We start from the raw sequence: 24,956 nt of genomic DNA on the forward strand, positions 1-24,956 counted from the left end.
CCGCCGACCTTTACACCCGCTCCGCTGCCAGCACTTGCCAGCACAACAGCCTGGACCTTAATCCCGAAGGCGCTGCGCTTGCAGGGACACCCACCCGTGACGCCGGGGTCGTGTCCGTGCCTGGGGACCTCCGTGTCCTCCCCCCTCACTGGGCATCCCCGGGGAATCGGCCGCTGCGCTCCCTGTGCCCGCCTGCCAGCCTGGAGGGGCAAGAGGCAGCCAAAAGTGTGAGGGGAGCATTTCCATCCCCATCCCCATCCCACACACCAGGGGTAGGAGTGAGGCCAGCAGCCAGGGCTCCTTAAATTAAAAGATGCACCAGTTCTACCAGCCTGGGCTTTTTAATGCTGGAGGAAGGGACATCCTGAGCTCTGTGCCCAGCCCAGATAACTCCTTGCTGGACTAAAGCCTCCAAAAACCCCAGTTCCCAGCTGATTTGGGGCAGGGCTGGGCTCCTCTCTGGCTGTGCCAACCAAAGCCTTGCTTGCCATCACTGGCCAAGTAGGTTTACAAAGCTGTGGGTGAGCTGAAAACAGCCCAAGGACAACTTGCCCTGCATCTGCACTGCTGTTGTGCCCAAATGCAATTGGGATGTACTTAGAAAAGGACTGGGCAGGCACTGTGGGGACAGGGTCTGTCCAAAAATCCTGCCCACCACAGAGCATGTGTAGAGCGATCCTGCCTCTGGCACAAATGTGCATCAATCACCCATGAGTTGCATCCAAACCCCCTCTGCACCCTGGTGGACCTTTTCCAAAGGATTTCATCAAACTATTTTTTTGTTTGTTTGTTTGGTGGCTTATATTTATTTGTTTGTTTAACCTATTTTTCCCTTTGCTCTCTGCAGAGCATCATAGAATCATTTAGGTTGGAAAAGACCTCTAAGATCAACAAGTTGACCTTGGACTGCCAATCTACTACTAAACCATGTTGTGTGCTGTGTGAAAAAGGCAGCACCATTTAGTTTCCCCTCAAACTCATTTCCACTGAACACAGAAGAAATGCACAGTGACTTGAGGAATTGCTCCCAGTTCGCCTGCCCTGCAGAATTCACATCTTCATATCCCCACCTCTGGCTGGCTGAAAACAGCCATGTATGGCTGGTTTGGTATTGAACAGCAATTATTCTGTGGGATCCTCTATTTTGCTTTTCTACATCTTTCCTCCTATAGCAATGTAAGTGATGCACGGCTTAATGTACCACCAAATTTCCTGGGTTCATCCTGTTCATTTCCTAATAATTCTCAGCCTTTTATTTGACCTCTTGGCTTTCCATGAGCCCCATGCTGATGCTGTGAGACAACTGTTCATGGTGACTCACATCTCTGTGCTGAGAGGTGAGACAATTTGTGTCTACAGATTTTTATTTTTTATTTTTTAAATCCTGCTGTATTAATTTGCATTTATTACCATTAATTTCCCTGCTGTTTTGTCTCTCAGTCCCTCAGGACCATCGCAAATTCCCCAGCTCCTCAGGCAAGCTTTAGTCTTGAGTCCCCTGAATTAATTTCTCCCCATCACCAACATGCAAAATATCAGCATCAAATCAAAGGTTACATCAGCTCACTGCAAGTGAATAAAACAATGGCTAGGTCAGGTATTTTTGGTTTCTAGCCTCTGCTGTAAATGTGGTAAGTTGCACTTGGTTTTATTTCTTCTCACTTTCTTCCTTCTCTGTGGCAGGCTGTGGGGGCAACTGACACAAGCCTGGGGAACAGAGGAGAGCACCTTGTGGGGTTTGACTTCTGAAGGGACATGTGAACTCATTCTGGAGTAAAAAAAGCCCACGAACAGCCAGGGTGGGCCTCTGCAGGTGCCTTGGAAACACATTTGTAGGGAGATGAGTTTATGGTGATCCTCCCTGTGAGGATGTAGCTCAGAAGGTCGTCAATGGTGACCCACGGGGCTCTCAGCCTTGAGGGCCACAAACAAGCCCTGCCTGCATCCCTCTTGCTCTCCCTGGGACTTCTTTTGCTTTGAGCAAACAGTGCTGCTGTGAAAGCACCGGCCTTGAAGCCTCTTGATGCCTTGGGGAAAGAGAAACACCACTTAAGTGCTTGAGTTTTTGTAGGGATGAGTGCTGCAGAAACAATCAGGGTGGCAAGAGCAAGAAGCTTCAGTCAGTGGCCATGAGGGACTTGGGGAGGCCCAACCCTCCATCTCACGCACACAGAGCTGGTATTTTCCCCCCAAAAAATGAGGCCTCACACATCCCTGTGCAGCAGACACACACGTGATACTTGTAAAAAAGTTGGGTGCAAGAGCTGCACTGGTGCAGCCTTGGCATTGAGCCTCTCAGAGGTTCAGACAAGCCAACAAATGTCTTCTCTCCCAGATGTGGCTTCAGAAACCCTTGACAAGGCCGCCCTCTCTGTGCTGAGAGCTGGGGACATTTACCACGCTGTGAGGCCTGCACAGCCCTGCGGCAGATGATGGAGCTTCCACTTTCTGAAGCTGCAGCATCCAACCTTGGACATTTACTTTAAAGTGCCTGCAGGAACAAGGCCACAGAAGCACAAGGGCCTACTGCTGTTTGTGCCAAGAGGTTTGATGGGCACAAGCAAGTACCTGAGGAGCAAAGCATTTTCTCTGAGGAGCACCTAACACTTCTCCTCCCAACTGCCTGCAAGCAGCTAGCAGTACAGGGAAAGCAGTGCAGGACATCTCCTTCCCATCCACCTCTGTGAACACATCCTACTGGCCCATGGTGTCAAAGCTGGGGTGTTTCCTGATGCTGCTGATGGTGGTCTGAAAAGTCAGATGGATGTGTGATGGCCATATGGAGCTGGGAGGCACCAGACACCCGTTGCTCCCCCCAAACCTGATGCACTTGGTATTGGGCATGAACATGAGCAAGTCCTTGGGGCAGGGAGAGTCGGAGCCATCTCCTTGGAAGTGTTGCTGATGACCAACAGGTAGAGGCTTGTCTCCTCTGGGACAAACCCAGGAGGAAGCCCACCAGTGGTTGTGGCCATTTCAGGCATCTCCAGGAGCACTGCCCAGCCCCCAGCCCACCCTTTATAGAGGAACCCCTCCACAGACCACCCCAAACCTCTCATTCCCTTTACCAGCTCTTAATTTAAAAGCTAGAATAAAGGCCTTCAAACATTCATCTTCTCCCTCTTTATATGTATTTAAATAAACCCATCCCCTTTTAGCATGCTAGCCAGGCTGCTTCCAAAGCCCTGCAGTTGCCCTGGAAACTCGCTTTGTGAGGCTGCAGCTCAGCCACAAGCCACTGCCAGTTTTTACAGAGTCTTACTTAAACTATCCCTGCTTGTCAGCCTTGCAAACGTTTGCATTTTATCTTCGGAGCCCTGTCACCGCCTTTCTTAGAGAAACAGAGCCAAAGATGCATGGGGGCTGCTCCCAGCCCCTGCATCCCATCCTCTGTCCCTTGGGGAAGATGCCACCAGCTTTGGCACGACTGCAGGGACAGAGGTTGTAACAATGCAGCTTTGGGGATGCTTTGCCTCCCAAAGCTGCCTCTCTGGGGAATTCTGGGCTGGACAGACAGACAGGCAGACAGCTGCAGGGCTGCTGTGAGCCCTGATTCGACCACAATTCTAGGGGTTTGTGCTGTTCAGCTGGGTCACCAGCCCGGTGGCACCTCCCTGGGACATGCTGCCAGGGGACAGTGGCACTTGAAAGGGACAGCGTAGTTGCCAGCAAGTAGCTTTCAGTAGAAGAGTAGTGTTGGACACATTTCTACAAAACATTGAATTTCCCATGAACAATTTCAGTTCTTAGTAAAGATTTCAGAATACTTGGCTTTCCATTTTAAATGAAAACTGGACTTTTTCTGTTTAAACGGAAAAGAAAAAAACATGCTATCATAAGCTGTTCATTTATTCATTCCTTTTTTTCCCTCTTGCACGTCAGGAGTTAACTTGCATCACAAGCACGGCTCAGCTATGCATGGTATTTAATTCCCTACCCTAGAGCAAAGAAGCTGGAAATAATGCCCGGGACCCCCTGCCTTATCTTGCCTATGCCTGGTGCTGCCACGCTTCCATTCTCTGCCTACAAACACCCTCAGGGGTTAACCCCAGCAGTTTGATGGGAAGCAAACCACTCGCCTCACTGTGCAGGGAGGGTTGGAAGTGCTGATTGAAAGTGCACGGACACGGCCGGCTCTCCCCTTACCTCCCAGGACCATCTGCCTATGCTCTCGCTGCTGCCACGAGTGGAGCAGCTCTGGCTGGGTTTTATAGGCAACACGTGGTGCTCTCGTGATGGTTGCACAACCTGGGTGTGCTGTGGGAGGAGTGGTGGCACCTCTGTGTGCCAGGAGACCGGGGTGGTGGTGATGGGTGATGGCCAAATGGGATCATGGTGGTGGGAAGGACTGGAGTGGTCCGGAGGCATCCTGGGTGCACCCAGATGGTGGTGCCCAGCTAACCAGGAGAATGTGAAGTGGACACAGACACCAGTATAGCGAGGTCCTAAACACACTCACAAAGTGGAAATGCTTGCTAAAATACCAATGGAAAACATAGCACCCATCCATCCATCTCCCAGCGGTGAATTATCATGGAGAGGAAAGGTGCGAGGGTGGCTTTGGATGCAGCTTCACCTGCAGCTACTCAATATACTTAGGGGTGACTTGGAAAGAAAGCATGAAACGCCTGCAAACAAGTACAGATGGATGAGGAGGTCATGCCAAGACTGCTGGTGAAGGACTGTGCCTTTAGGAAAACCAAGGTTTAAAAAGAAACTGGGGAGGTTCTGCCTCGGCTGCACCTCCCAGCCCTCCCACCAGACTCCCAGATTTACGAGATCTTGCAGCTGCAGATGTGCTTGCACACACTTGGCAAGAAGAAGTAGGGAATCCACAGAGGAAAACATCTTGTTCTTCACGTGCCCCTGGTTCCCTGGCTTCCCAGCCAGCATCCCAGCTGCTTGCACTCAGTGGGATGTCAGTGGCCATCACCGTGTGGGCTCTGCATGCTGGAAAGAGAGGGCAGGGAAAAAACAAACCGACCTAATTGGGCTAAATTGGATGGGAAAGAGTAGAGCAGGTTCTTGTCCTCTCCTTCTCTACAAACCCCTGGCACTGTTTTCATCATCTCTGCTTAAAATAACATCTTAAGTCAAGGAGGGGCAAATCTACAGATAAACAAGTCTGAGCACAGCCCACTTGGCTGTTTTCTAGGCTCGTGACACTAGCTTTCGGAGTACACTGGGGGAAGAGGAACAAAGAGTTTCTTGTTAAGGCAGTCTTTTCTTGTCCACAAACCTTTCTGAAGGCTGCAGAAAATGGGTCCGTGCTTCCCTTCTGCTCCCCTTATTCAGAGGTTTGAGGGAATCCCATGTCTATAAGAGGATGGCACTTAGACTGCCCTCAAGGGGCTCAGAGTGCCTCCCAGTAATGAGCAGAGGGCTTAAATCCCATTCCTTCACTGCCCGTGACAGTGAGGATGCTGCATCCCATGAGGATATGTGGGGGGGGGAGAGGAGGCTGCAGGTGGCAACATGCACTTTTCCTAATTTCTTAGAGCCTGGATTTTAACCTTAAGAATTGCTTATGCATTGGAGCACACGGGTTGCCCCCAAGGTCAAAAGGGGATTTTTCTGCTCAAACAAACAAACAAACAAACAAACAAAAAAAAAAAACAATAAAAAAATAAAATAAATACTATCAAGTGGCAGAGGCTGTTCTCCTGATTCCTTTACTGCTCCCAGCATAGAGAGGACACTAAAGCAAGCAGCAACAAGCACCAGCACAACATTTATGTTTCTTTTTGAACTAGGTACATTCAGTTTCTTGAACTCTCACAAGAGGCATCACGGTGAAGGAGACCCAAAGAATGTGCCAAGGCAGGCATGGGCTGTAGTAGGTAGAGTGGGAAGGAGTTTGCTGATCAGGCAAGGAGGCCCTGCGAGAAGGGCACAAGTGTTTTACTCCAGCATACTTGGCCAAATTTGACCTGATTTAGTAATAAGTCACGTATCTTCCACGTGTGCAGCCTGTGGACTTTGCCAAGGAGAAGCCGCTGCCCTTGTTAAGCCTGCTGCCTCCCGTGAATCTGGTGAAGGCAGAAGAGGAGCAGCTTTTAGCTCCTTGTTTTGGAGGTTTTAAGATTTACAATTAAAAGTTCCCACTGAAAACTTAAAAAATCCTCACAAGACCATCCCTAATGGATGCACACACACCCCCTTTCTTGCCACGGCCTTGTACCATAGCACAAAGCAGATAAACATGTGTAAGCTCCCAAATAGCACCCAAAGAACCCGCAGCTCCAGGAAGGGCTCTGGACCCTCCTCCAGCCTCCTGAACTGACCCTCAGCATTCAGGGCTCTGTCTCCATCATTTCAGGAATAACAAACATCTCCTGAAGGAATTGCTGGAGTAAACAGGGCTTATATTTAAATATAACACTTGTTTAAAAGAAAAAAAAAGGCAAATAACCATAAGGAAGAGCTGCCTGGAAAGCAGGTGGTTAAGCCACACAGACCCCAACCAGAAGGCTCCGTCCTACCACCACCTTGGTCTTCAAGGGCTTTTAAGATTTCGGTGAAGTCAGTGGGCCCCCTCCTGTAAATATTTCCCCCCTTCCTCCTGAGCTGGGTGTTTAAATGCCTTCAATTCCTGCAGCCGCTCCAAGAGCATCTCGAGGGGAGGTGTGCTGGTGTTTGACATTCCTGACTGCCGGCACGGGGACACGGCAGCAATCCTCCTCCTGGCAGGGACGTGCTCTGGCACCACCTCAGGCCCCACCTAGGAGCTCTGTTTGTGCATTCCTTTGCAGAAATATGCATTTTAGAAGGACAAACCCCCCAATACTAAGCAATGTGCCCGTCTCAGACAACTCCAGCTCCCTGCTGAGCACAGCCAGCACAGGCACTGGCAGCCCCACTAACTCACATCCAGTGAGGGATCTTCTCTCATCTCCAAGAGCTTCGGCAGACCACAGGACAAGAAGGGACCTCAGGACCATCTGACCCACCTTCCCTTCCAGAGCAGCTCCTTTCCTCCTTGTTTCCCCCACCTGTTTTGAAACCCCCTGGTGATGAAGACCCCATCACCTCCCACAGACCCATGTGTTTGCCTTCAGAGTGGCCAACAACTTTTCTTTTACCCCCACAGGAGAGCCAAGCTGCCCCCTAGCAGCATTTGGAGATATTTGAGGAGATTACACAGCATCACCTCTCTATCACTCCGAAGGCATCTTCCTTAAATTGGTACAGGAGCTCCTGGCTTGGCTTGCTAATTGGTCTGAGAAGGTGCTGAGCACTCACAGGTGGTCCCAGTGATTTTAGGGCTGCTCAGCACTGTTGTTGCCTGGCCTCACTTCTCCGTGGGAGTGTCTTGACCCAAATCACACCCAGGACAGGTGAATCTTCCTGCTGACCACCACACACCTTTCATTTCTAAAGCAATACTGGCTCTCCAGTGCTTCCTCACTGCACCCTAGGTCTTGTCTTTCCTCACTGGAGGGCTCCCGTGGCTGTGCTCAGATTGCGAAATCGGTGAAGTTGCACAACACACACACACAAAACCAACATCAACAAAAACAAAACTTTTACGCAGACTTCCAAGGCATAACTTCATCTCACCAACATGTCAAAGGGGAGAAGCACCAACCCCACAACAGGAGATAACAAAGCTGTTATTGATTATGTCTCAAAAAGCTCTGATCCAGGCAAAAGTGAGACAGACTGAACTGGCTGGACTTCAGACCCAGCTGGGTACAGGCTTTTATCTATTTGCTATCAGCAAGCCCGAGCAGAGAGCAAATCATGGGCTGGTCAGGACCGGAGCCAAGACTCATCTCCTGTCCCCTCAGGGATCAGCTACCCTGTGCTCAGAAGCACCTGCAGAGTGTTCCTGATGAAACCAACAATCCTTCTCCTTTTGGGTTACCCAGCCTACATTCAGATGTTTAATTCCAGGCTTTGCCTTTGAGGAAGGTTTTGTGCCTATGGAGATGTGAAAAACCACCTCTCGCTTTCTATTTATTACAATGAGGAAAAAAGAAAGGGCTTCCTAAAATTCATGCATGAACAGCAATTTTTAGTTTTAATGCCCATAGCTATTAGTTTAAACATTTTGCTCTTAATACTGAAGTTAGTGGCTTATGCATTTCCTACACCAAGCCTGAGGCATAGCTCAGCTTTCAGCTTGGAAAAAAAAAGTAATATAATTCATGATAGAAAATGAACAGTAAAAATATTTTGTCCTCTTATCTGAAACAGCTTGTGGCCTGAAGTGGGACCAGCATTGCTCTGCAGGACACATCACTGGCATTTGGGTGTGCTGATAACCACCCTTGTGTCTTTTTTTCCTCTGGAGACATTTTGGAAGATCACAGCATTGCGAAACAGAGCAGCAGCTCCTATGGTGGCCTCAGGGCCCACAAGGCACCAACAGGACCAGCTGCACAGCCAGCACCATCCCCTCAGCTCCCATGGGGTTCATGCTCTCCTTGGCCTCTGGGGAGAGCCCCATGAATGTATCCAGCCCCAAATCCCCCAGACCAGCCAGCCAAATGGGCTGAATTCCTTGGGAGTCTCGGAAATATTGCCCCCTGAACTTCGTAACATCTGCAAGGAGAAGAGAAGGAAAGAGCCCTCAGAGCACCTTGGGGTGCAGGCTGCAGAGAGCCAGGCTCTGGGGACGGTGACAGAGCTGGTTGTATGCATTGGGCCAGGAGGCACAGCCCGGGCTGAGCCCAGTGCTCCTCTTCACTGCATGCCTCAGGACCACCGCCTTCATGAGCTGCCCGTGCCAAAGCTTAGCTGATTCATGAGAAACCCATCTGTCCTTCCTAAAAATGAACTATGATATTGCTGAGGCAGCAGAAAGGGGAGCTGCTGTCTGCTAAATATCGCATGGCCACAGCAGTGGGGGTGCTGGGCTACACAGCCCCAGCTGTGCCTGTCCCCTGGGGAACCCCACACTCTGCAGCAAAGCCAGATGCTCTTCCAGGAGCCGGCGGGCTGTTTGGGCTAGGGGGCTTTACCCGACATTTTCCACCAAAATATTTTTTCCTCTCACAATTTTCATCCAAGTTCCTCCCCCACCTTTGGGCATCTTTCCCCATTGGTGAAAAATATGGATATTCTTCTTTACTTGCTATGGAAATGAGTGCCCAGAAGAGGCAATTCAGGCAGGTTTGTTTTGCCCAGAGCACAGTTTTTACACCAAAATGCCTCTTGAACAAGCAAATATGTTGTCTCTGTCTTTTCACTAGAGAAAGACTGTGCAAAGGGAGAGTTAAAGACACTGCATCACACTTTGAACACATTTAGAGGGATAAAATAACCAGCGTTACTTACTGGGACCAGCATTTATACTCTTTCATAGCTACTGAAAAAAAAAGTTGAGAACGCTTCAATTCACCAAGCACAGAGACTGATTTACCAAAGCTTGCTTTTTTTTTTTTTTTTTTTTTTTTTTTTTTTTACTTTTAAAGGAAACTCTTGATGAATTATCTGGGTAATGAGCCAAGCAGCAGCACACATTTCCCTGGGTGGCCAGCAGGAGAAAGCTTCCCATGCACAAACCCCACTTGGTGCGCCCGCATCGCTCCCCTACCAGTAGAGTACAGCGAGGAGGAGGAGGAGCGGGAGGAAGAGCACCCCCAGCATGGCCGAGATGGGGAAGAGGCTGGGGGCGTCAGGGGCTATGCGTGTCCTCGTGGGCCGCAGCATCCTGTCCCACTGGGTGAGGATGGCTCTCCTGGCCCCACTCCACCGCCCCGGCCCTGTCAGCCGAAACTGGTAGGGGGTGCAGGGCCCGAAGAAGACCTCCAGGGCCAGCCGTGGGTCCGTCACCAGGAGCTTGAGCACGTTGGGCTTCGCGCCGATGGCTGAGGCCAGCTCGTCCATGTAGGTGATATAATCGGTCTGCAGCGTGGTGCTGCTCCCATACCTTTGGGGGAGAGGGAAAGAGGGTCTGCTTTAGCTTTCCCCCTGTTATTATCATTGATATGACATCTTGTGCTCTCACTGCGCTGGGGGACCCTGTGGCAGCAGCAAGGGTGGGCAGGGAGCAAACCTTCCGTAAAGTCAGACAAATTCAGTGCAGGGTCAAAATGGTGCAGGGGGCTGGCAGGGAACAGACAGCCCTCTGCTCCATAGCTGCCATCCTCCACAATATCAAGGCAAGAGACAAGGAATTTGCTCCCCCACAGAGCCCTGAGAAGGGGGACAAAGGCAGAATCTGTCCGCCAAAAATGTGGAGCGGTGCTGGCTGGGGCACGACCATGCACCATGTGCATCGCTGCTGCTGCTGGTGAAGGGATCTGGCTCTCACCTCAATGCTGTGCTTTGGAACTTCCTGCCACGTAACTGTTTCTAAAAACAGAAAACATTTCTTGGGCCAGACTCAGCTTTGACTATGTTCATATTTTCACCACGTTGCTTCACTATAACATGAGATATGCTAAGGAAGGGGAATGCAAGGCATTTCCATGTACTATATGAAACAAAAAACATCGCGGAAGAATGAGGAAGACGTTCTGGTTTTGCTGGGGCCTCACTGAGAAAAGCTATTTCAGACTGATAATGCTCAGTAATGGCAAACCAGCATTTCCAGACAGGAAATTTTCCCATCACAAATTTTCCACCCAAACTTGCCCAATTCAGGCCTTCCTGGGGTGGGTGGAAAACTGTGAACCAACACCAGCCAGCTGGCTGGGGCTTCCTGCACTGAAAAAAAATAGGTTGAGTTATCCAGGACGTGAAGGGGGCATTTCAGAAGAGCCTCCTGGCAAGGAGCTGCCTTCCCCTTGCCCTTTTCTCCTCCTCCTTGGGCAGGGAGTCCCACACGCTGCACCTACCACTGGAGCTTCTTCCTCATCTGCTCATCTATGTCGTCCATCATCTTGCTGACGGGCGGGAGGGTGCACTGACCTGGGGAGAACAGGAATAGCATTAGCAAAGGGAGGTGATGCCCAGAGATCCTTCCTAAAGCAGGTAGGATCTGTAGGGATCAGCTGTGTCCTTGGGTGCTTCTCTTCCCTTTGGAATCAAGGTCTGGGCTTTGGTCGTACTTGGGCATCGGAGATGTGACAAAATTTGCCACCCTGTCCCTTAGGGTGCGTGGTGATGCCCAAGTAGTTGTCCCACCACAGGGACCTCATTGCAATCTGTAGTGGGATGACAAGTCACCCATTGCCACATTGTGAGGTGCCACGGTATTTCTGGCCAAATCCACGTTCTTCAGCTCTCAGGCGCTGCCCTCATTTTTGGTTTTAATCTGTACATCACTGCTGGGAAACACGAGTTCCCATTAGGGGAAAACAGGCCTTACTTAGCCCATGCACCCACCCTGGAACACCTTGATCGTCCAGCGGCACTGGAGGTCTGCTGTCGGGATGACAGACCCATAGGACTGGACCAGCCCGATGACTGCCATGGTTGGCTTCTCCAGGTGAGGGGGGAGGATGCTCTTGTAGAGAGTGACCTCGTTGTTCCTGCTCTTGATGATGGATTCATCCTCCATGAAGGGGTAGGAGTAAGTGTAACCCGTGGCAAAGACAACCACATCCACATCATCCTGCACGGTCCCGTCTTGGAACACAACGGATGTTTCTCTGAATTCCTTCACATCTGGCTTGATCAACACCACGCCACAGGTGATGCGGCTCAGGAGGTCATCGTTGAGCACCGGCTCCTTGCGGGATGTTCTGCAAGGGGAAAGCCCAAGGAGGCTCCTGCTGCTGGCCCTGTGCAGGCACGGCCCAGCCCCATCTGGGACCGACACCTCTGGTGGCTTTGGGAACAGATGGCCTCACGCTTACCTGTTGACCGGCATGAGGCCAAAGTTCTCGTGCTTTACGAGCTGGTTCATGCCCCTCACGTACAGCCAGTCGTTGACTGCCTTGGGGAGGATGCTGTCCAGCCACGTGCGAAAGCGGGTGATGATCACCATGTCCCAGGGGTAGCCGTGGTCACAGATGCGGCTCAACACCCAGGACCCGCTTCGTGAGCTCAGGTAAACCTGGGGGGCAGCCGGGCAGGGGTGAGGCACCCCCGTGATGGCCACCAGCCCTGACCAGCCCTGGTGCAGGTCCCCGTACCTGTGAGGCCACGGTGCTGAGCTCCACGGCAATGTCACAGCCGGAGTTGCCCAAGCCGACCACCAGCACCTTCTTCCCTCTGAACTTCTCTGGCTCCTTGTACTCCCGGCTGTGCAAGTAGCAGCCTTTAAACTTTTCTATACCTGGGGGGGGAGGAAGACAGAAAGGGATGTAAATCACCCCAGGAATGGAAAAAAGAGCGGCTGTGCTGGCCTTGGCATCTCCCATTCCTGCAGGTGGTGCTGGAGCATCTGTCTGAGCATTGCTCACAGTAGCAGGTATCGCTGGCACGTGGAGGGATGCTGCAAGCCTCTAATGGGACAGGGTTTTTTTCTCTGCATTCATTTAGAGTTTAAGCAGAGAGGAGCCTGAGCAGGCAAGAACAGGACACCTTGGTGTCATATTTGTGTACCCCAAAAACTACAAGTACAGCCCCAACATCATGCTGAGACACCAGAACAGCCAATGTCATCCCCTTGGTATGCCCTCACACCAGTAAGTGACAGGGAAGCAACTTTAATTTCTAAACCAGAAGGTTACAAAGGACCTGAGGGGAGTTCTCCTGACCAGCTCATAACCCAGGCCCTCACCTTCTCCAAACAGACCCCCAGCACCAACTATTCCTCACTATCGAGAATTTTTCTCAATGATGTGCCTATAAACACAGGTATGGTAAAATGTGCACAATTTTTGTATAAGAAACTATGGAAAAATGCCAAAAGAAGAGTTTTATGAAACCCTTTAGTGAAGAATCTTCTGTTAAAGGAAACACTCTGAAATCATTTTTTCCAGGAAAGACTAGCATCACCTCCAGTAAAAGTGTCCCTGCCTTGTCACAGTTTGTATACTGAGTCTTTTTTCTTAAAAAAACAGGTTTTGCTTCTTTGAACAGAGCCCACCGTCAAAGGCACTCCCAAGGAAAACACTCTTTTTAGTGCTGGAAAGTCATTTTTTGCAGGGAAGAAAGAAGGTGAACAGAAGGTGTGTGCTTGTCTGCATGATGGTGGATGAATTGCAGACATGCAACTTACCTGGGAAGTGGTCTAGGGGGAGGTTTGGGTAGATGTGATGCCCAGAGCAAATCATCACAGCGTCAAAAACAGCCATCTCTTCCTTCCCATCTCTCTGTGTAACCACCTCCCACTGCCCCGTAGCACGAAAGTCAGGGCGCTTCCTTATGTTGGTGACCACAGTCTTACAGGAAAGAGAGACAGAAAGAGGTTTGGGAAGTCAGTGCAAGGGGACCCTTCTGCAGCCAGGTGGGTGTTCTCGCCCCCAGACTCAAATGCCAAATATTTTTTCCAGCTGGTTATCTGACCCCACCCAACCAAAAAGCTGGCGAGACCCACTTGCACAAAACCCACATTTTTTTCCCCTGGGTGTTATCCCAAAGGATTTTCTCCGAGGCACCCACCTTGAAGCGGATGTGCCGCAGCAGGTCGAAGTGCTGGGCGTAGTCGCGGATGTACTGCTGGAGCCGGGCGTTGTGCATGTAGTTGGGGTGGTCCTCGGGGAAGGGGAAGTCGGGGTAGCACATCATCTCCTTGCACGAGTTGGTGAAGACGGTGCGGTAGATGCTTGCCCTGCCTTCCTCCACATGCTCCTGGAGGGGTACATGAGGAGAGGGCTGTGGTTAGAGGGGATGAAGGGATGTGTGCTGCCCCAGAGGGTGTCCTCCACTCCTCAAAGCCCAGATCTCCAGCTCTGGGTGAGCAGCACAGCTCGGGGAGACCAGCCATGGGCACCCTGGAAAGCCATAAGCCAAGTGTAGGAAACACTAAGCCAACCTGGAGATGGTTTTATCCAGAACTTCTAGGAGAATCCCAGAGCTTTGGAGGCCTGAACCACAATGTTTGGCTCTCAGAATGAGGGAGGTTTTCCCCTGCTATCCCCTTCCTGCCTGGCCAAGTAAGCCCCAGCCCTGTTCTCCAGCTCAACCTCACCCACTGAGCCCAGAACTGAGGGCGCTGAGCACCCCAGAGGGTCTGCAGCCCTTTGCTTACCTTCCTCGTTTGCTCGCAGGCTTTGTGGGCTCATTCCAAAGAGCCACGCACATCCCCATAATAACCTCAGATTCCCCTTTTTAGCATAATTTCTTCCGCTTTTACCTCGCAGAAACATCAGTTATGATGTTGTCTGTACTTAACCTTGGGCACACACTGTTTTAAAGCTGAAGCATCTCTTCTCAGAAACATCACTCGCAGAGCTCAAAGTGATTTTTCTCTCTGCTTGGCTGGAGCACACAGGGAATATCACAGGCTTATTGCTCTACTGCTCAATTAACAAAATCCAGGCACCGTCCACAGCAAAGATAAATACTTTGTCTGTGAAACTGCCCTAAATCTGCTCTCTGAGCCTCTGGTCCAACAGGCCAAGAGTTTCTGACATAGCAAGGGTCAGATCCCTGCCAAAACCACAGATTCCCACATGTACAAGATTGCACAGTGCTCTTGTTTGGATGCCCCAGGGTTCAAAGCTGCTATCCTAATGCTATTGGCATTTCTGGCTGGGATTTATGCCCCTCAGGACAAGGTTTTGCCCAGGTGGTACTAGGGGGATGGACACACACCTGCAGAGAGGAAAAATTTTGGGCTTCACCACCTCTCTGTGGATTCACCCACCTGGGAGGCAGAATCCAGCAGATGTGCAAGATTTCCACATCATTATCAAGCCAAAAGGGCAATAAATAAAGCAACATTTCACTCACACAAAACTGCCACAAAACGGACCTTTTTTTCAGTTAAAAGCAGCTTAAAAAATATCCAGAGAAGACTGAAGAAAACTGAAGAACAAGAAGTAATTTACATCAAATAAATAAATAAATAAAACCTAAGTGTTTTATTTTAATCTTGTCAAATTAAGAGTCTCACTGGGGGTTTTGGTTTGCCAACTTTCCTCAGAATGAGCAAGCAGATGAATGATTTGCTGAACCTGCTGGGTCCAGTGATTTTCCATCCCCAAAACATTCCGGGTTAAAAATTAATCTGACTCTTGCAGATACCACCAGGCTGGGGCCAGAGAGGCCCCCCAAAGCCATCAGGTGCAGTAACCAAATCACCCCCAAGAGCACATACGTGTCCTAAAGGGCCAGGTAGGAGGGCTTGCCTCACCCCAGGCACTTAGGAGCTGGTTACACCTGCATTTAGGAGCCAGGGAAAGAAGAAGCTCAGGGGAGAGGGCACGGGACTAGGTCTAGCACCCCCGTTGAGCTCCGGAAAGCATCCAGAGGTCAGGCGTGACAGCTACAGGCTTTGTGCTTTGATCCGAGTCAAACATTTTGCATCACCCAGAACAAACTGTCCTCACCTCCTCCCCCAGGCTTTAACCTGCCCAGCTCCTTCCCCCGAGCTGCTCCTGAAGCCACCATCCCCACCCCAAATCCTTCTTTAGCCCCATGAGGCCACGCGGCCCGAGCCGCTCTCACCGTGTAGCGCCACAGCCCGCCGATGTCCTCGCTCCTCTCGAAGCAGGTGGGCTCCAGCCCCTCTTCCAGGCAGCACTTGGTGGCCGCCAGCCCGCTGACACCTGCGCCCACCACGGCCACGCGCCGCACCATGGTGTCCTGTGGTGGGGAGAGCGGCTGTCACGGCGTGGGGCCGCCCGCCTCCGCCCTGCCCCGCTCCCTACACGTCCCGTGGGGTTTTCCATCCATCCTCGCTTACCTGTGCACCCCTCGGGGAGGCGAGAGCCGTGAGCTGAGGCTGTGGGAAGAGAGGAGCTAGGGCTCGGGAGGAGGTTCCTGCAGAGAGCAAAGCTTTTATACAGCGCTGCTGGGGAGGCAGGGCCAGAGCCCGGCCTCTCTTTGGACGAGCGGCTCGCGCTGCGTGGACTTTAGCAACCCCCGAGCTGTAACTTGAGGAGGAGCTGTGGGCTCAGAGCCTTGAAATTAGGAAATAAAGCCCCGGACCGAAATGGTTTCCAAGATAGAGGTCACCAGGCGGCTGCTTCCAGCATCTCCAAAGGCACCTCTGCAAAGCGGCACGGCCATGTCCGAGTGGTTGAGAGCAGCCGATGGAAACAGGGGCCACCAAGGAGACTGTCTGGGGAGGCTCATCCTCAGCCAGCAAAGAACTGGAGGAATAAGTAGTCCATTAACGATGTGTGGGCAGAGTAGAGGCGACTGTAGGAGCAGCAGACCATCAGGGAAAGCTGTGGTTTGTATCCTGCCTTCTCCCCTCGCCGCCACGGTCTCCGCAAGCATTGCCAGAGCCAAGCAGCTCCCAGCCACGTCACACGAGAGTCCAGGATCCCCAAGCACGGGACTTTCAGCAAGTAACTCACCGTCTGGGCTTCTTTTCTCTAAGTTCACATGGATTTTCCCTGGACCACATTTCCACGTTGCCTCAGATCCCCAGTTCTAATAAATGGGGCAAATGTGCCTCCAAGGACGTCTGTGGGAAAGGACAAAACACAGGCAAGTGTGGAGGAGTGTGCTTGCAAGCCCAAATCCAGCTCCGCACTCTCCAGTGATGCTTAATTCATTGTGTGAGCCCATCCATCAAGTCCTGGCCTCCGGAGGGGCCGGAGGGAGAACAGCTCAGCTGGTGAGCGCACGCGCTGGGAAGCCCACGGGCTGCTGCTGCCGGAGCCTCCAAAGCTGTCGAAGCTGGACACTTCATTCATCCTAAATTGACTTCAAATAAAACAGAATGGAGAACGCCAGAAAAAAATGATTGAGCAACTGACCAGAAGAAGAAATTGTTCCTTTTTCCACTATCTAGCAAATTGGTTCGGGTTTTCAAAAGAGCAGTTTTGGAGTCACGATTAAGTGGACTTAACGCAAATAAGGTGCCGAGCTGGTCTTATGGATTCCCAGCCCGGAGGAGAGGTGGATCTCTGTGACTCCTGCAGGACCCAACCTGGAGGAGGAGGACTTCTGCCCATGAAAATGTTTGTTAGAAAATGACACACAGGGGACGACAGTGCCTGCTCCGTGTCCTGGCACTGGGACAGGAGACATCACTAAGGCAGAGGGAAGGGAATAAAGGTGCCTGCCCTCTCAGCTCGTCATTTCCCAGCTGCTCTTTTCCTCAAAAATAAAAGATTTTGGATGTTTTGCTGCATTTTTCCTCTCTAAAAGGGAAAAAGAAAGGGATGGAAAAGGCTGCAGGTGTGGAAAGGCAGAGAAAGAGAGAGAAGTTAGGGTGTGCAAAAATCTGCAAAAAATATAATTTAAAAAATTAACATTTTTATTGTCCCTCTGCCCAACAGCTGCAGACTCCTGTTGGACTTTATATCATGCACCACAGGAAAGACGCGGCAGAAGGCAGCTCTCAGTCTCCAGAAGAGCAATACCAAGGTAAAGGCAGTCCCACCTACAAAAACCTCCTTTTCCAGCCCAAAGCTTCCTTTCAGCAGCTGAGGCTGGAGGTGGCTTCGAGCACAACGCTGCGGCTCCTATGGAGGGGACATCTCACAGGGACACAGCTCACTTTGCCTTTGTGCAAAAAGCTGGACCCATGGCAAGGGGAACATCGTCTGAAGGACAGGTCACGAAGGGCAGGATGCCCACGGGGAGCACAATCCCCCTGAGCTGCAGACAGGCTCCTGGTGCTGCTTGCAGCACGAGATGAACAAAATTTCCTTGAGGCACCGTGGCCTCACCGGGTCCCAGGGGCCAGCAGCCATCCCCCTTTGAAGCACAGCTCCATTGTTCACCCATCTTTGAAGTGCCAAATGGGAAACATCCCGCAGGCTGGCGGGGCCCTGCACGCCAGGGACAATAAATCAGCAGCTGTAGGGCAGGAACTAGGAGCGCCCACCTCCCTTCTGCACCCCGCTAACTGCAGCCAAGCACTTCCCAGGCAGATCCCTCATTTGTCTTGAGCGTGGTTAAAGATACATTTTTCATTTCATTTTCTGCACCCCTCCCCATTTTCGGTTGCAGGCAAAATCCTTCCAGGAAAGGGCTGCAAGAGGATTCCCATCAGTTTTGGGCTGATGGATGGAGCACGCCAAGGTGTCTCTGCTCTTCTTAACCCTCCTCACTCAGCCTTGAGCTGGGGCAGCTCCTCTTCAGTAGCCCCCAGGTTCTTTCATCTCTTCTCTGAGTGCAATAAAACCATTCCAGACAGGGTTAAACCCACCAAAAGCCCAGGAAATTGCTCTCAGGTGTAGCAACTGCAACAGGAAAAATCTCACTGTTTGTCTTGAAGACATCTCTCGATGGTAAAAGCTCTCCTCTAAACGCCACCACTACCACCCACTCTTGGTGCTGGCTCTCCTGTAGACCTCCAGTCCACCTCCTCACCTTCTCCAGAAGGAAAAACCCCAGGAGAAGCTGCAGTGGCCTCACTGCCTCTCACATGTGGAGTCCCACCTCCACCATAGCTGCTGGAGGCTGCCCAGCTCGGGGCCATGGTGTAGGTGCTCAGAGGCACCTGGCTCTGGGAAATTACACAGGATTGTCCTTTTCTTGTGCAATCACCTGGCAAAAATGGGCTCAAGTGTTTACCTGGCTCCTGCACCGCTCTAAGCCTTACACAACCTGGCTGGAGGAGTGGAGGTCCCCAAGGACACGCGCATCCAATGCCTTTGCTAACCACAGGGGTAATGCCCTGCTCACACCGGTGACCGCAGGGGACTGGCACTGCTGCAGATCTGCAGGGGCCAGAGGCACCACGGGCATGGGCAACCCACAGGTTTATTGCCAAGTGTGGGAATCGTCCCAAGTATTACTGCTCCCTTACGGATGCCCTCAAGAAGTCCCCTTCCTCCTGGCTGTGTCCCCTACCCCTGCTCTGCCTGGGCTTCACCAGGGATCCCTCCAGGGCTGTCCTCCATCACATCCATACCAGCCTTGCTTGAAGCACCAAGGCGAGGTGAGGTCCCAGGCTGGGACTGTAAGATTTGAGCTGTTCTGCTTGTCCCCAGCTTCACTTTGCCAGGAAGGAACAAACCCAGCCCTCATGCAGGGAACCAGACACCAGAGGCTCAAGTCTCAGCACAGAACAGCTCCAGGGTGCTTTGTGACCACACCTTCCTGAAACAGGCTTGGTGGGGTTATCAGGCACATAATTCCTGCTAACGAACCCTTTGTTCCCTTTTGTCCTCGGGAGATGCATACCTGCACAGAAGGCATCTGGTTTAACCCCACTGGAGCAGGAAGGCAGTTACCATCCCCACAGAAAAACAAAAACAAAACAAAACAACAAAACAAAACAAACAACAGGCTCTTGCCCTCACCTTTTCTGCCCCAGCAGCACGGACGAGCTGAGCTGCAAGTTGCCATCCATGGGTTGATCCCCAGCATTTTGCTCAGGTGCCTCGCAGAAAGGCAAGGGTCTCCTCCTCGTTGCCTTGGTGAAGGCTTTCAGTGTGATGAAGTCTGCCAAAAGCTGCTCCCCAGCAGCAAGGAATCCCGTTGCCTCATTATGGCTTTCGGGCTGCTAATTGCCAGTTTCAAGAAACCCATCCCAAGAAGACGATGTCCCTCTTTCCTCTCTGAAGGACGGCTCCAGCCCCGAGGATGGACCCAGGGGATGGTTTCTGGGTGCAGCAGCCCACGTCCACAGCACTGAGCAGGGGATTTTTCCTGGATCCTCCTCCCCATGCACAAATTTGTTCCAAGAGTCATTCATGAAGGATGCCACAAACCCTCCTGGAGGCATCCAGCTTGCAGCATCAGTGTGGTGGGAAGATCAGAGGGGTGCTGAGACAGAGACCCCGGGGGCTTTCTCCTTTCCTGGAGGGTTTGGGGTGTGCTGTGGGATCACTTCCCAGTTCCTCCCTCCCTAGGGAGGGACTGAGTGCACTAGCATTGCTGGGAGGACACAGCCTTGCCCACTCAAAGGGTTCAAGGACCACACAGCTGGCACGACATTAAAAAAACCTCCAGAACCGAGAAATTTGGGGTCACTAGGATGCTTCAGACCTCATTTTCTGGAGCTGCTCCACATTTCCCGTGGCTCGTTGCCTTCCTCTCCCCAGGGACATGCAATGGGAAGAAGCTCCTTCCCCTGAGGTCTCATCATCAAGCACCACCAGGGATGAGCACCTCCACAGTGCAAACAGGCTGAGAGGCTTCACAGTCTCACCTGTGGTCCCTCCAACAGGCACTTAGTGCTGTGTTTGCAGGTGATTTTGAGCCAGAAGAGAGGTGAGAGCCTCAAGCTATGAAAAACAACCCCAGGGAGAGACTCTCTCAAGATGTTAAAAGAGTAATAAGAACTTCCTTCAAAATGGTTTCTAGCCTTTATGCCTGGATAAAGGATAAAAAAAATAAAAAATGAGAAACTCTGAATGAAGGGTAAATTGGAGAGCTCACAGGGCCAGCTTCTGGTCACCGTGCTGGGCTGCCTCCTCCAGGAGCTTCTTGGGGGGGGGTGCAGGGAGCTCAGGGCCAGCAAGGTGACACCCAACTGCCTTTGGTGTGCCAATCCATCCAGAGAAAGAACGAGCAAAAGCCACAAAAGCTCACTTTATGCCCTGGTTTTCACATCCACATTTACACTGCAGCTGACTCTACCCTTTTGGGATGCTAACCCACGGCTGTCCCTGAGAAGGCAGCCTGAAGGAGCTGCCCTAGCCTGAATTTTGTTTGCCCTGTAGATTGTTTTCTCCAAGCTGTATCTGGTTACGTGCCCTTGAATCTGGGATTAGCCTTACTTTTTGTCACATATCACATATTCAGGATCAACATCCTTACCACTAAAATGTCTTTACACCCTCATTGTTTATTCTGCTTACCTTTGCACGTACAACCCGATTACGTTTCCCATGCCCTGTTCCTGGACAGCCCTAGCAGTCAGACCAGTTTGGAAGCAAAACCACCAAATTCTTTATGGTTCCAAGTGAAAGGCTTGGAGCAGCAGTGGGTGCGATGTGCCCTCCTTGTTCTTCAAAACCCGTGTACCATCAGTGGGGCTGTTCCCTCATGCCTTGTTGCTCTAGTAGGGTCAGGCCAAGGGGCAATGCTGCTGGTAAAGCCCATCCCAAATTCCAGGCAGGACAGACTGATTTCCCTCCATGCCAGTGCCTTTTCCCACTGTCTTCTTGCCATCACCCTCCCTGCTGTGTAAAGCTTGTGGACACAACCACTCCTGGCCCTTTTGCTGCAGGGATATTGCTAAATCATGTTATTCTTGCTGTCATGCTAGAAAAAAATTATCCACTTCAGTACAACCATTAACCATAATTAGTGCTCCATTGCACAGAATCTGGAGCAGGGGGATCGGATCATCTGCTACCAGCCAATAAATCTCTCCAAGAGCACAGGGAGCAGACAACAAAGCGAGCAATCACTCATTTCTGCTCCTGTAACCACTTTTAATTGCCCCAGCGAACAAGCACGTGAAGAACATTTTTTCCATTTTTCGCCACCAGCTCCCGCCTTGGTTTCTGTGTGTGGTCAGCAGCTCCTGCCCTTGGGTTCTCCCGGCCATAGGGAGCTGGCCCTATACAATCCCTGACTCCTTAGTGGCCAACCAAAAAAATAAAACAAAATCCCAAATCCCCTCATAAAGCCTTTCATAACACTGCAAGGCGCTGGTCCTGGTGCTTGCACCGAGTGCCCTGCTCCACTGCAAAGCCTGCTGCTCCTTGGGAGCAACATGCATTTGGGTTAAAGGATCACCTAAGGTACTTGTAGGATTTTTAAGCTGACTCTGGAGATCCCTACCAGTGGTGCAGAACTTGCCTCGGAGGCTCACAGAGCTCCTGCAGGGCTGAGGGCGTTCAGGCTCGGCCAGGACAGCACTGGAGCACGCAGACAGCCCCAGGTGGAGCTCTGGAGGGGCCAGTCAGCCTGAATTTAGCCCAAATTCCATCCTGCTTTTCCTGCCTCGAGAAATGGGCTCAGGAAGACATCCCATATACTGAGCAAAGAAAAGAATAAGCCGTAACCCTACAGAAGGGCGTTAAAATCGGACCTTTTCCCTGCAAAATTCAATAGGGGCAGAGCCCAGGAGAGGGATGAATGCTCAGACCTGAACTTAAATGGGGCTCTGGGTGCTTGGGTGGGGACCCAGCTGGGGCTGCTTGGGGCCCCCACCCAGTTCCTCCGCCTCCTGCCCCAAATTCCCCCTCCCTTTGCCCACCCCCAGCCCACTCCGAGGCCCACGGGGGGGCCGGGGGCTGCATCCATGGGGTCTCAGCTCCCCCTGGTGGGGGAAGGGACCGGGGCACCCTGGGGACACCCCCGCGTCCCGCCGGGTGGCAGCGGTGATGGCCTCACAGCCAGGTCCCCCCTAAACCCCAATGGCTTCAGACAAAAACTGGGGAGCGCTAGTTCTCCGTGCTCTCACCAGTGATGCTCTTACACCGCCGCGGCATCACGTCCCTGCTGGTAAATCACAAAATATCACAGCCCCAGCCGTGATCTGTGGCTCGTATGATTTTTCTGGCTCATCTTGGCTGTGACCGTGTCCCCAGCCCGTCCTGGAGCAGAGCACCAGCGAGGATGGCACCTGGGGACCAAGGGACGAGGGGACAGCACCGCCCGTGCCCCTGGGGCTGCTTGGAGCCAAGGCGGGGGGAAACTCAAGGAGATGTTTCTGGGATGATTAAAGTTAATTAGCTCCAACGGTGCCGAGGAAGGGAAATGTTTCTCATTTCGGTTCCAGGCAACTTGGGCCCAAGCCTGTTTTTCATAAGGGCCGGTAACTGCAAACAGATAGGGCCCTCTCATTGGAAACAGGCAGCGCGAGGCATAATTAAAGAAGTATGCACCGGCCTTTCAAAGAGCCGTTTCCAATTACTGCTATTTCAGGAGTATTGAGGGAAAATATTTTAAACAAGGCCACTGCAAAAATAGACTTTGTTTGTCATTAGCCTTGGGATAAGGTTGGACTATGGGGCTGAGGTCTCTGCACCAGGTCTGCCTCTCGCGGCGCTTCCCCCAGTGGCTGGGACGAGGCTGATTCTCTGCGGCGTGGGAGCTGGGGCAAGGGCTTATTTTTGTATGGGAAATGCCCTCCCTTTCCCTGCAGCAGCCTGGATGTGGTTCCTGGGGCGGCTTCAGATGGAAGGAGCACATCCCACAGTGGGGGAAATGGCTCCGCTGGTTCCCAGTCCCTTGGCCAGGTGTCACCTGTGTCTCCAAACCCCACGGTTCCCATCGCTGTGTCATCTGCTATCCCTGTGTCCCTGTGCACATCACAAGCCCAGTGTGAATTCGGGTGGTGAGGGAGATGCTGTTTTGCCAGTCGCTGTGATGGTAAAATGATGTTGGCAAGGCTGGTTTCTTTTCTCCTGGAGGTGGCTGGAGATGCTCTACAGGAGCTGATCGAGTTATACAGAGAGATCAGCACCTTTTGAGACACACGTTGTAGGACAGTCGCTCCGTGGAGGAGTCAATTTCTACCCACAGAGAGGATCCCACATCAATACTCACACGTTCAACACCTAATTATCCAGCAGCAAGCTCAATGAGCCTCTCCAAGCTCCTTTTGCCACACGCAAAGTGCACACAGCCATTTTCCCTATGTAGGGCTTGACATCCCAGAGGGAAGGGCTGCGTTTCTCCCAGCACCTGGCTCCCTTGGGTACCCCAAAAACCCACGTGAAGTCCATACCATGGGAAAGGCCCTGCCACAGAGGAGAGCTCCCCACTGACGTTTGTCCACTGAGCTCACGAGGCTCAAGCAACAGAAATGTTGGTTCTAGCAGGACCATGAGAAATCATTTCTCTGCGCTATTTACAGCAGCCAAGGACATTTTTTCCTTTCGGAAACACCACAAGGAGGATGTTTCACATGGCCATGGAGAAAGGGGGGGACCGCCTGGGGGAATAGCACGGGTTGGGGTGCACGAGCTCGGGGCAGCGCCGCAAGACATCAAAGCAAGCCCGGGATGCCAAAAGCGGTGTTTGGCTGCTCCCATGTCAGAGAGCAGGGCTGCTGCTGGCGCCGGCACAGCCTCTGGTACGTGGGATGAGCATCCATGGGCTGCAGGGACGTCTGGTGAGCAGAGCCATCACCAGATGGCCCCTCTCTGTGTGTGCGTGGACCAGGGGCATTTCCAGATCCAAGGATGCTGGGCTCAGGGCACACACAAGGTGGCTTTCCCATCCCACAGAGTGACAAATGAGCCCCACGGGCTGATGGAGCTGGGCAAGCGTACCTGTTTGCAGTGCCTGGGAAGGGCCACAGGGCATTTGGCCAGCTGACAGGGAGAGGAGGGCATATGCCTGCACAGATAAGAAAAGAAGGTGTTCGAGCAAAGAGCAGCACAGGTGGCAAGCTGAAGGAATGCCTCCTTTCCATGCATGATATTCCAGTCCCTGTAAAATCCAGGTGGATTATATCATTAGTGCAATTCATTCTCCAGTAGGCAAGCCAGCATCTTCTCATGGAGTCCCCAGTGCCATTTTCACTAGTTTCCCACTTCTGCTCCCCCTTTCCAGGCATGCAGGGGCATGGCCCCATTTCCCCATCTCCACCTCTGCCCCCATCTCTCCACATCTCCTCCCATATCCCCTTCTCCAGCTCCATCGCCATCCCCAATCCCTTCCCCATCTCCTCTCTGAAGAGCTGTGGCTTCCCCTCTCTCCTCCCAGCTTTCCCACTGCAATTCCTACCACCCTGTCCAGCCTCTAGTGAGGCAGATGTGGCTCCAGTGCCAACCTTTGGGTTCCCTGGGTCCATGTGTGGGCAGCACACCATGACAGTACATCAAATCCTCCCTCTCCCAATCCCGGTGCTCTCCAACCATTTATAAGACCACGAAGCATCACCACCGTCTCTGAGCCCCCCTTCCCGTGCTGCCTACACACCGCCTCCCGCGAGCCTCCAGGAAACATCCCGCAGAGAGCAAAGCCCAATGTCAAAGAGCAGAAGGGTTTCGGCTTTGGCTGGGCTCTGGCGGGTCCCCAAAGCTGGGAAGGAGAAAAGTGTTATGAAAACACTCATAAGGCGGCGGTGAGAAATCAGACGTAGGTCACTTGAACTCTGGCCCTGAGGAAAGGGGTCAAGCCCACAGAGTAAAGCA

General features: G+C 52.1%; 1 protein-coding gene across 2 annotated transcripts; it reads right to left on the bottom strand.

Moving 5' to 3' along the window:
• Positions 1–9,390: 9,390 nt before the first annotated feature.
• LOC309880689 (flavin-containing monooxygenase 3-like) lies at positions 9,391–15,774 on the bottom strand. 2 transcript variants are annotated; one of them, XM_082765861.1, is made up of 9 exons: positions 15,692–15,774; positions 15,454–15,609; positions 13,444–13,632; positions 13,061–13,223; positions 12,030–12,172; positions 11,751–11,950; positions 11,278–11,636; positions 10,788–10,860; positions 9,391–9,877 (listed from the first exon to the last, which is right to left on the bottom strand). In XM_082765861.1, the coding sequence occupies exons 2-9, from the start codon at positions 15,583–15,585 to the stop codon at positions 9,538–9,540; spliced, it is 1,599 nt and encodes a 532-aa protein (XP_082621987.1). In that variant the 5' UTR covers positions 15,586–15,609; positions 15,692–15,774; the 3' UTR covers positions 9,391–9,537. The 2 variants fall into 2 exon arrangements, with proteins under 2 accessions (XP_082621987.1, XP_082621986.1); XM_082765860.1 differs by having other exon boundaries at positions 15,454–15,591; positions 15,692–15,768.
• Between the last annotated feature and the right edge of the window lie 9,182 nt (positions 15,775–24,956).

This window comes from Aythya marila, assembly GCF_965140915.1.
Source record: "Aythya marila genome assembly, chromosome: 8".
Classification (NCBI taxonomy): Eukaryota; Metazoa; Chordata; class Aves; order Anseriformes; family Anatidae; genus Aythya; species Aythya marila.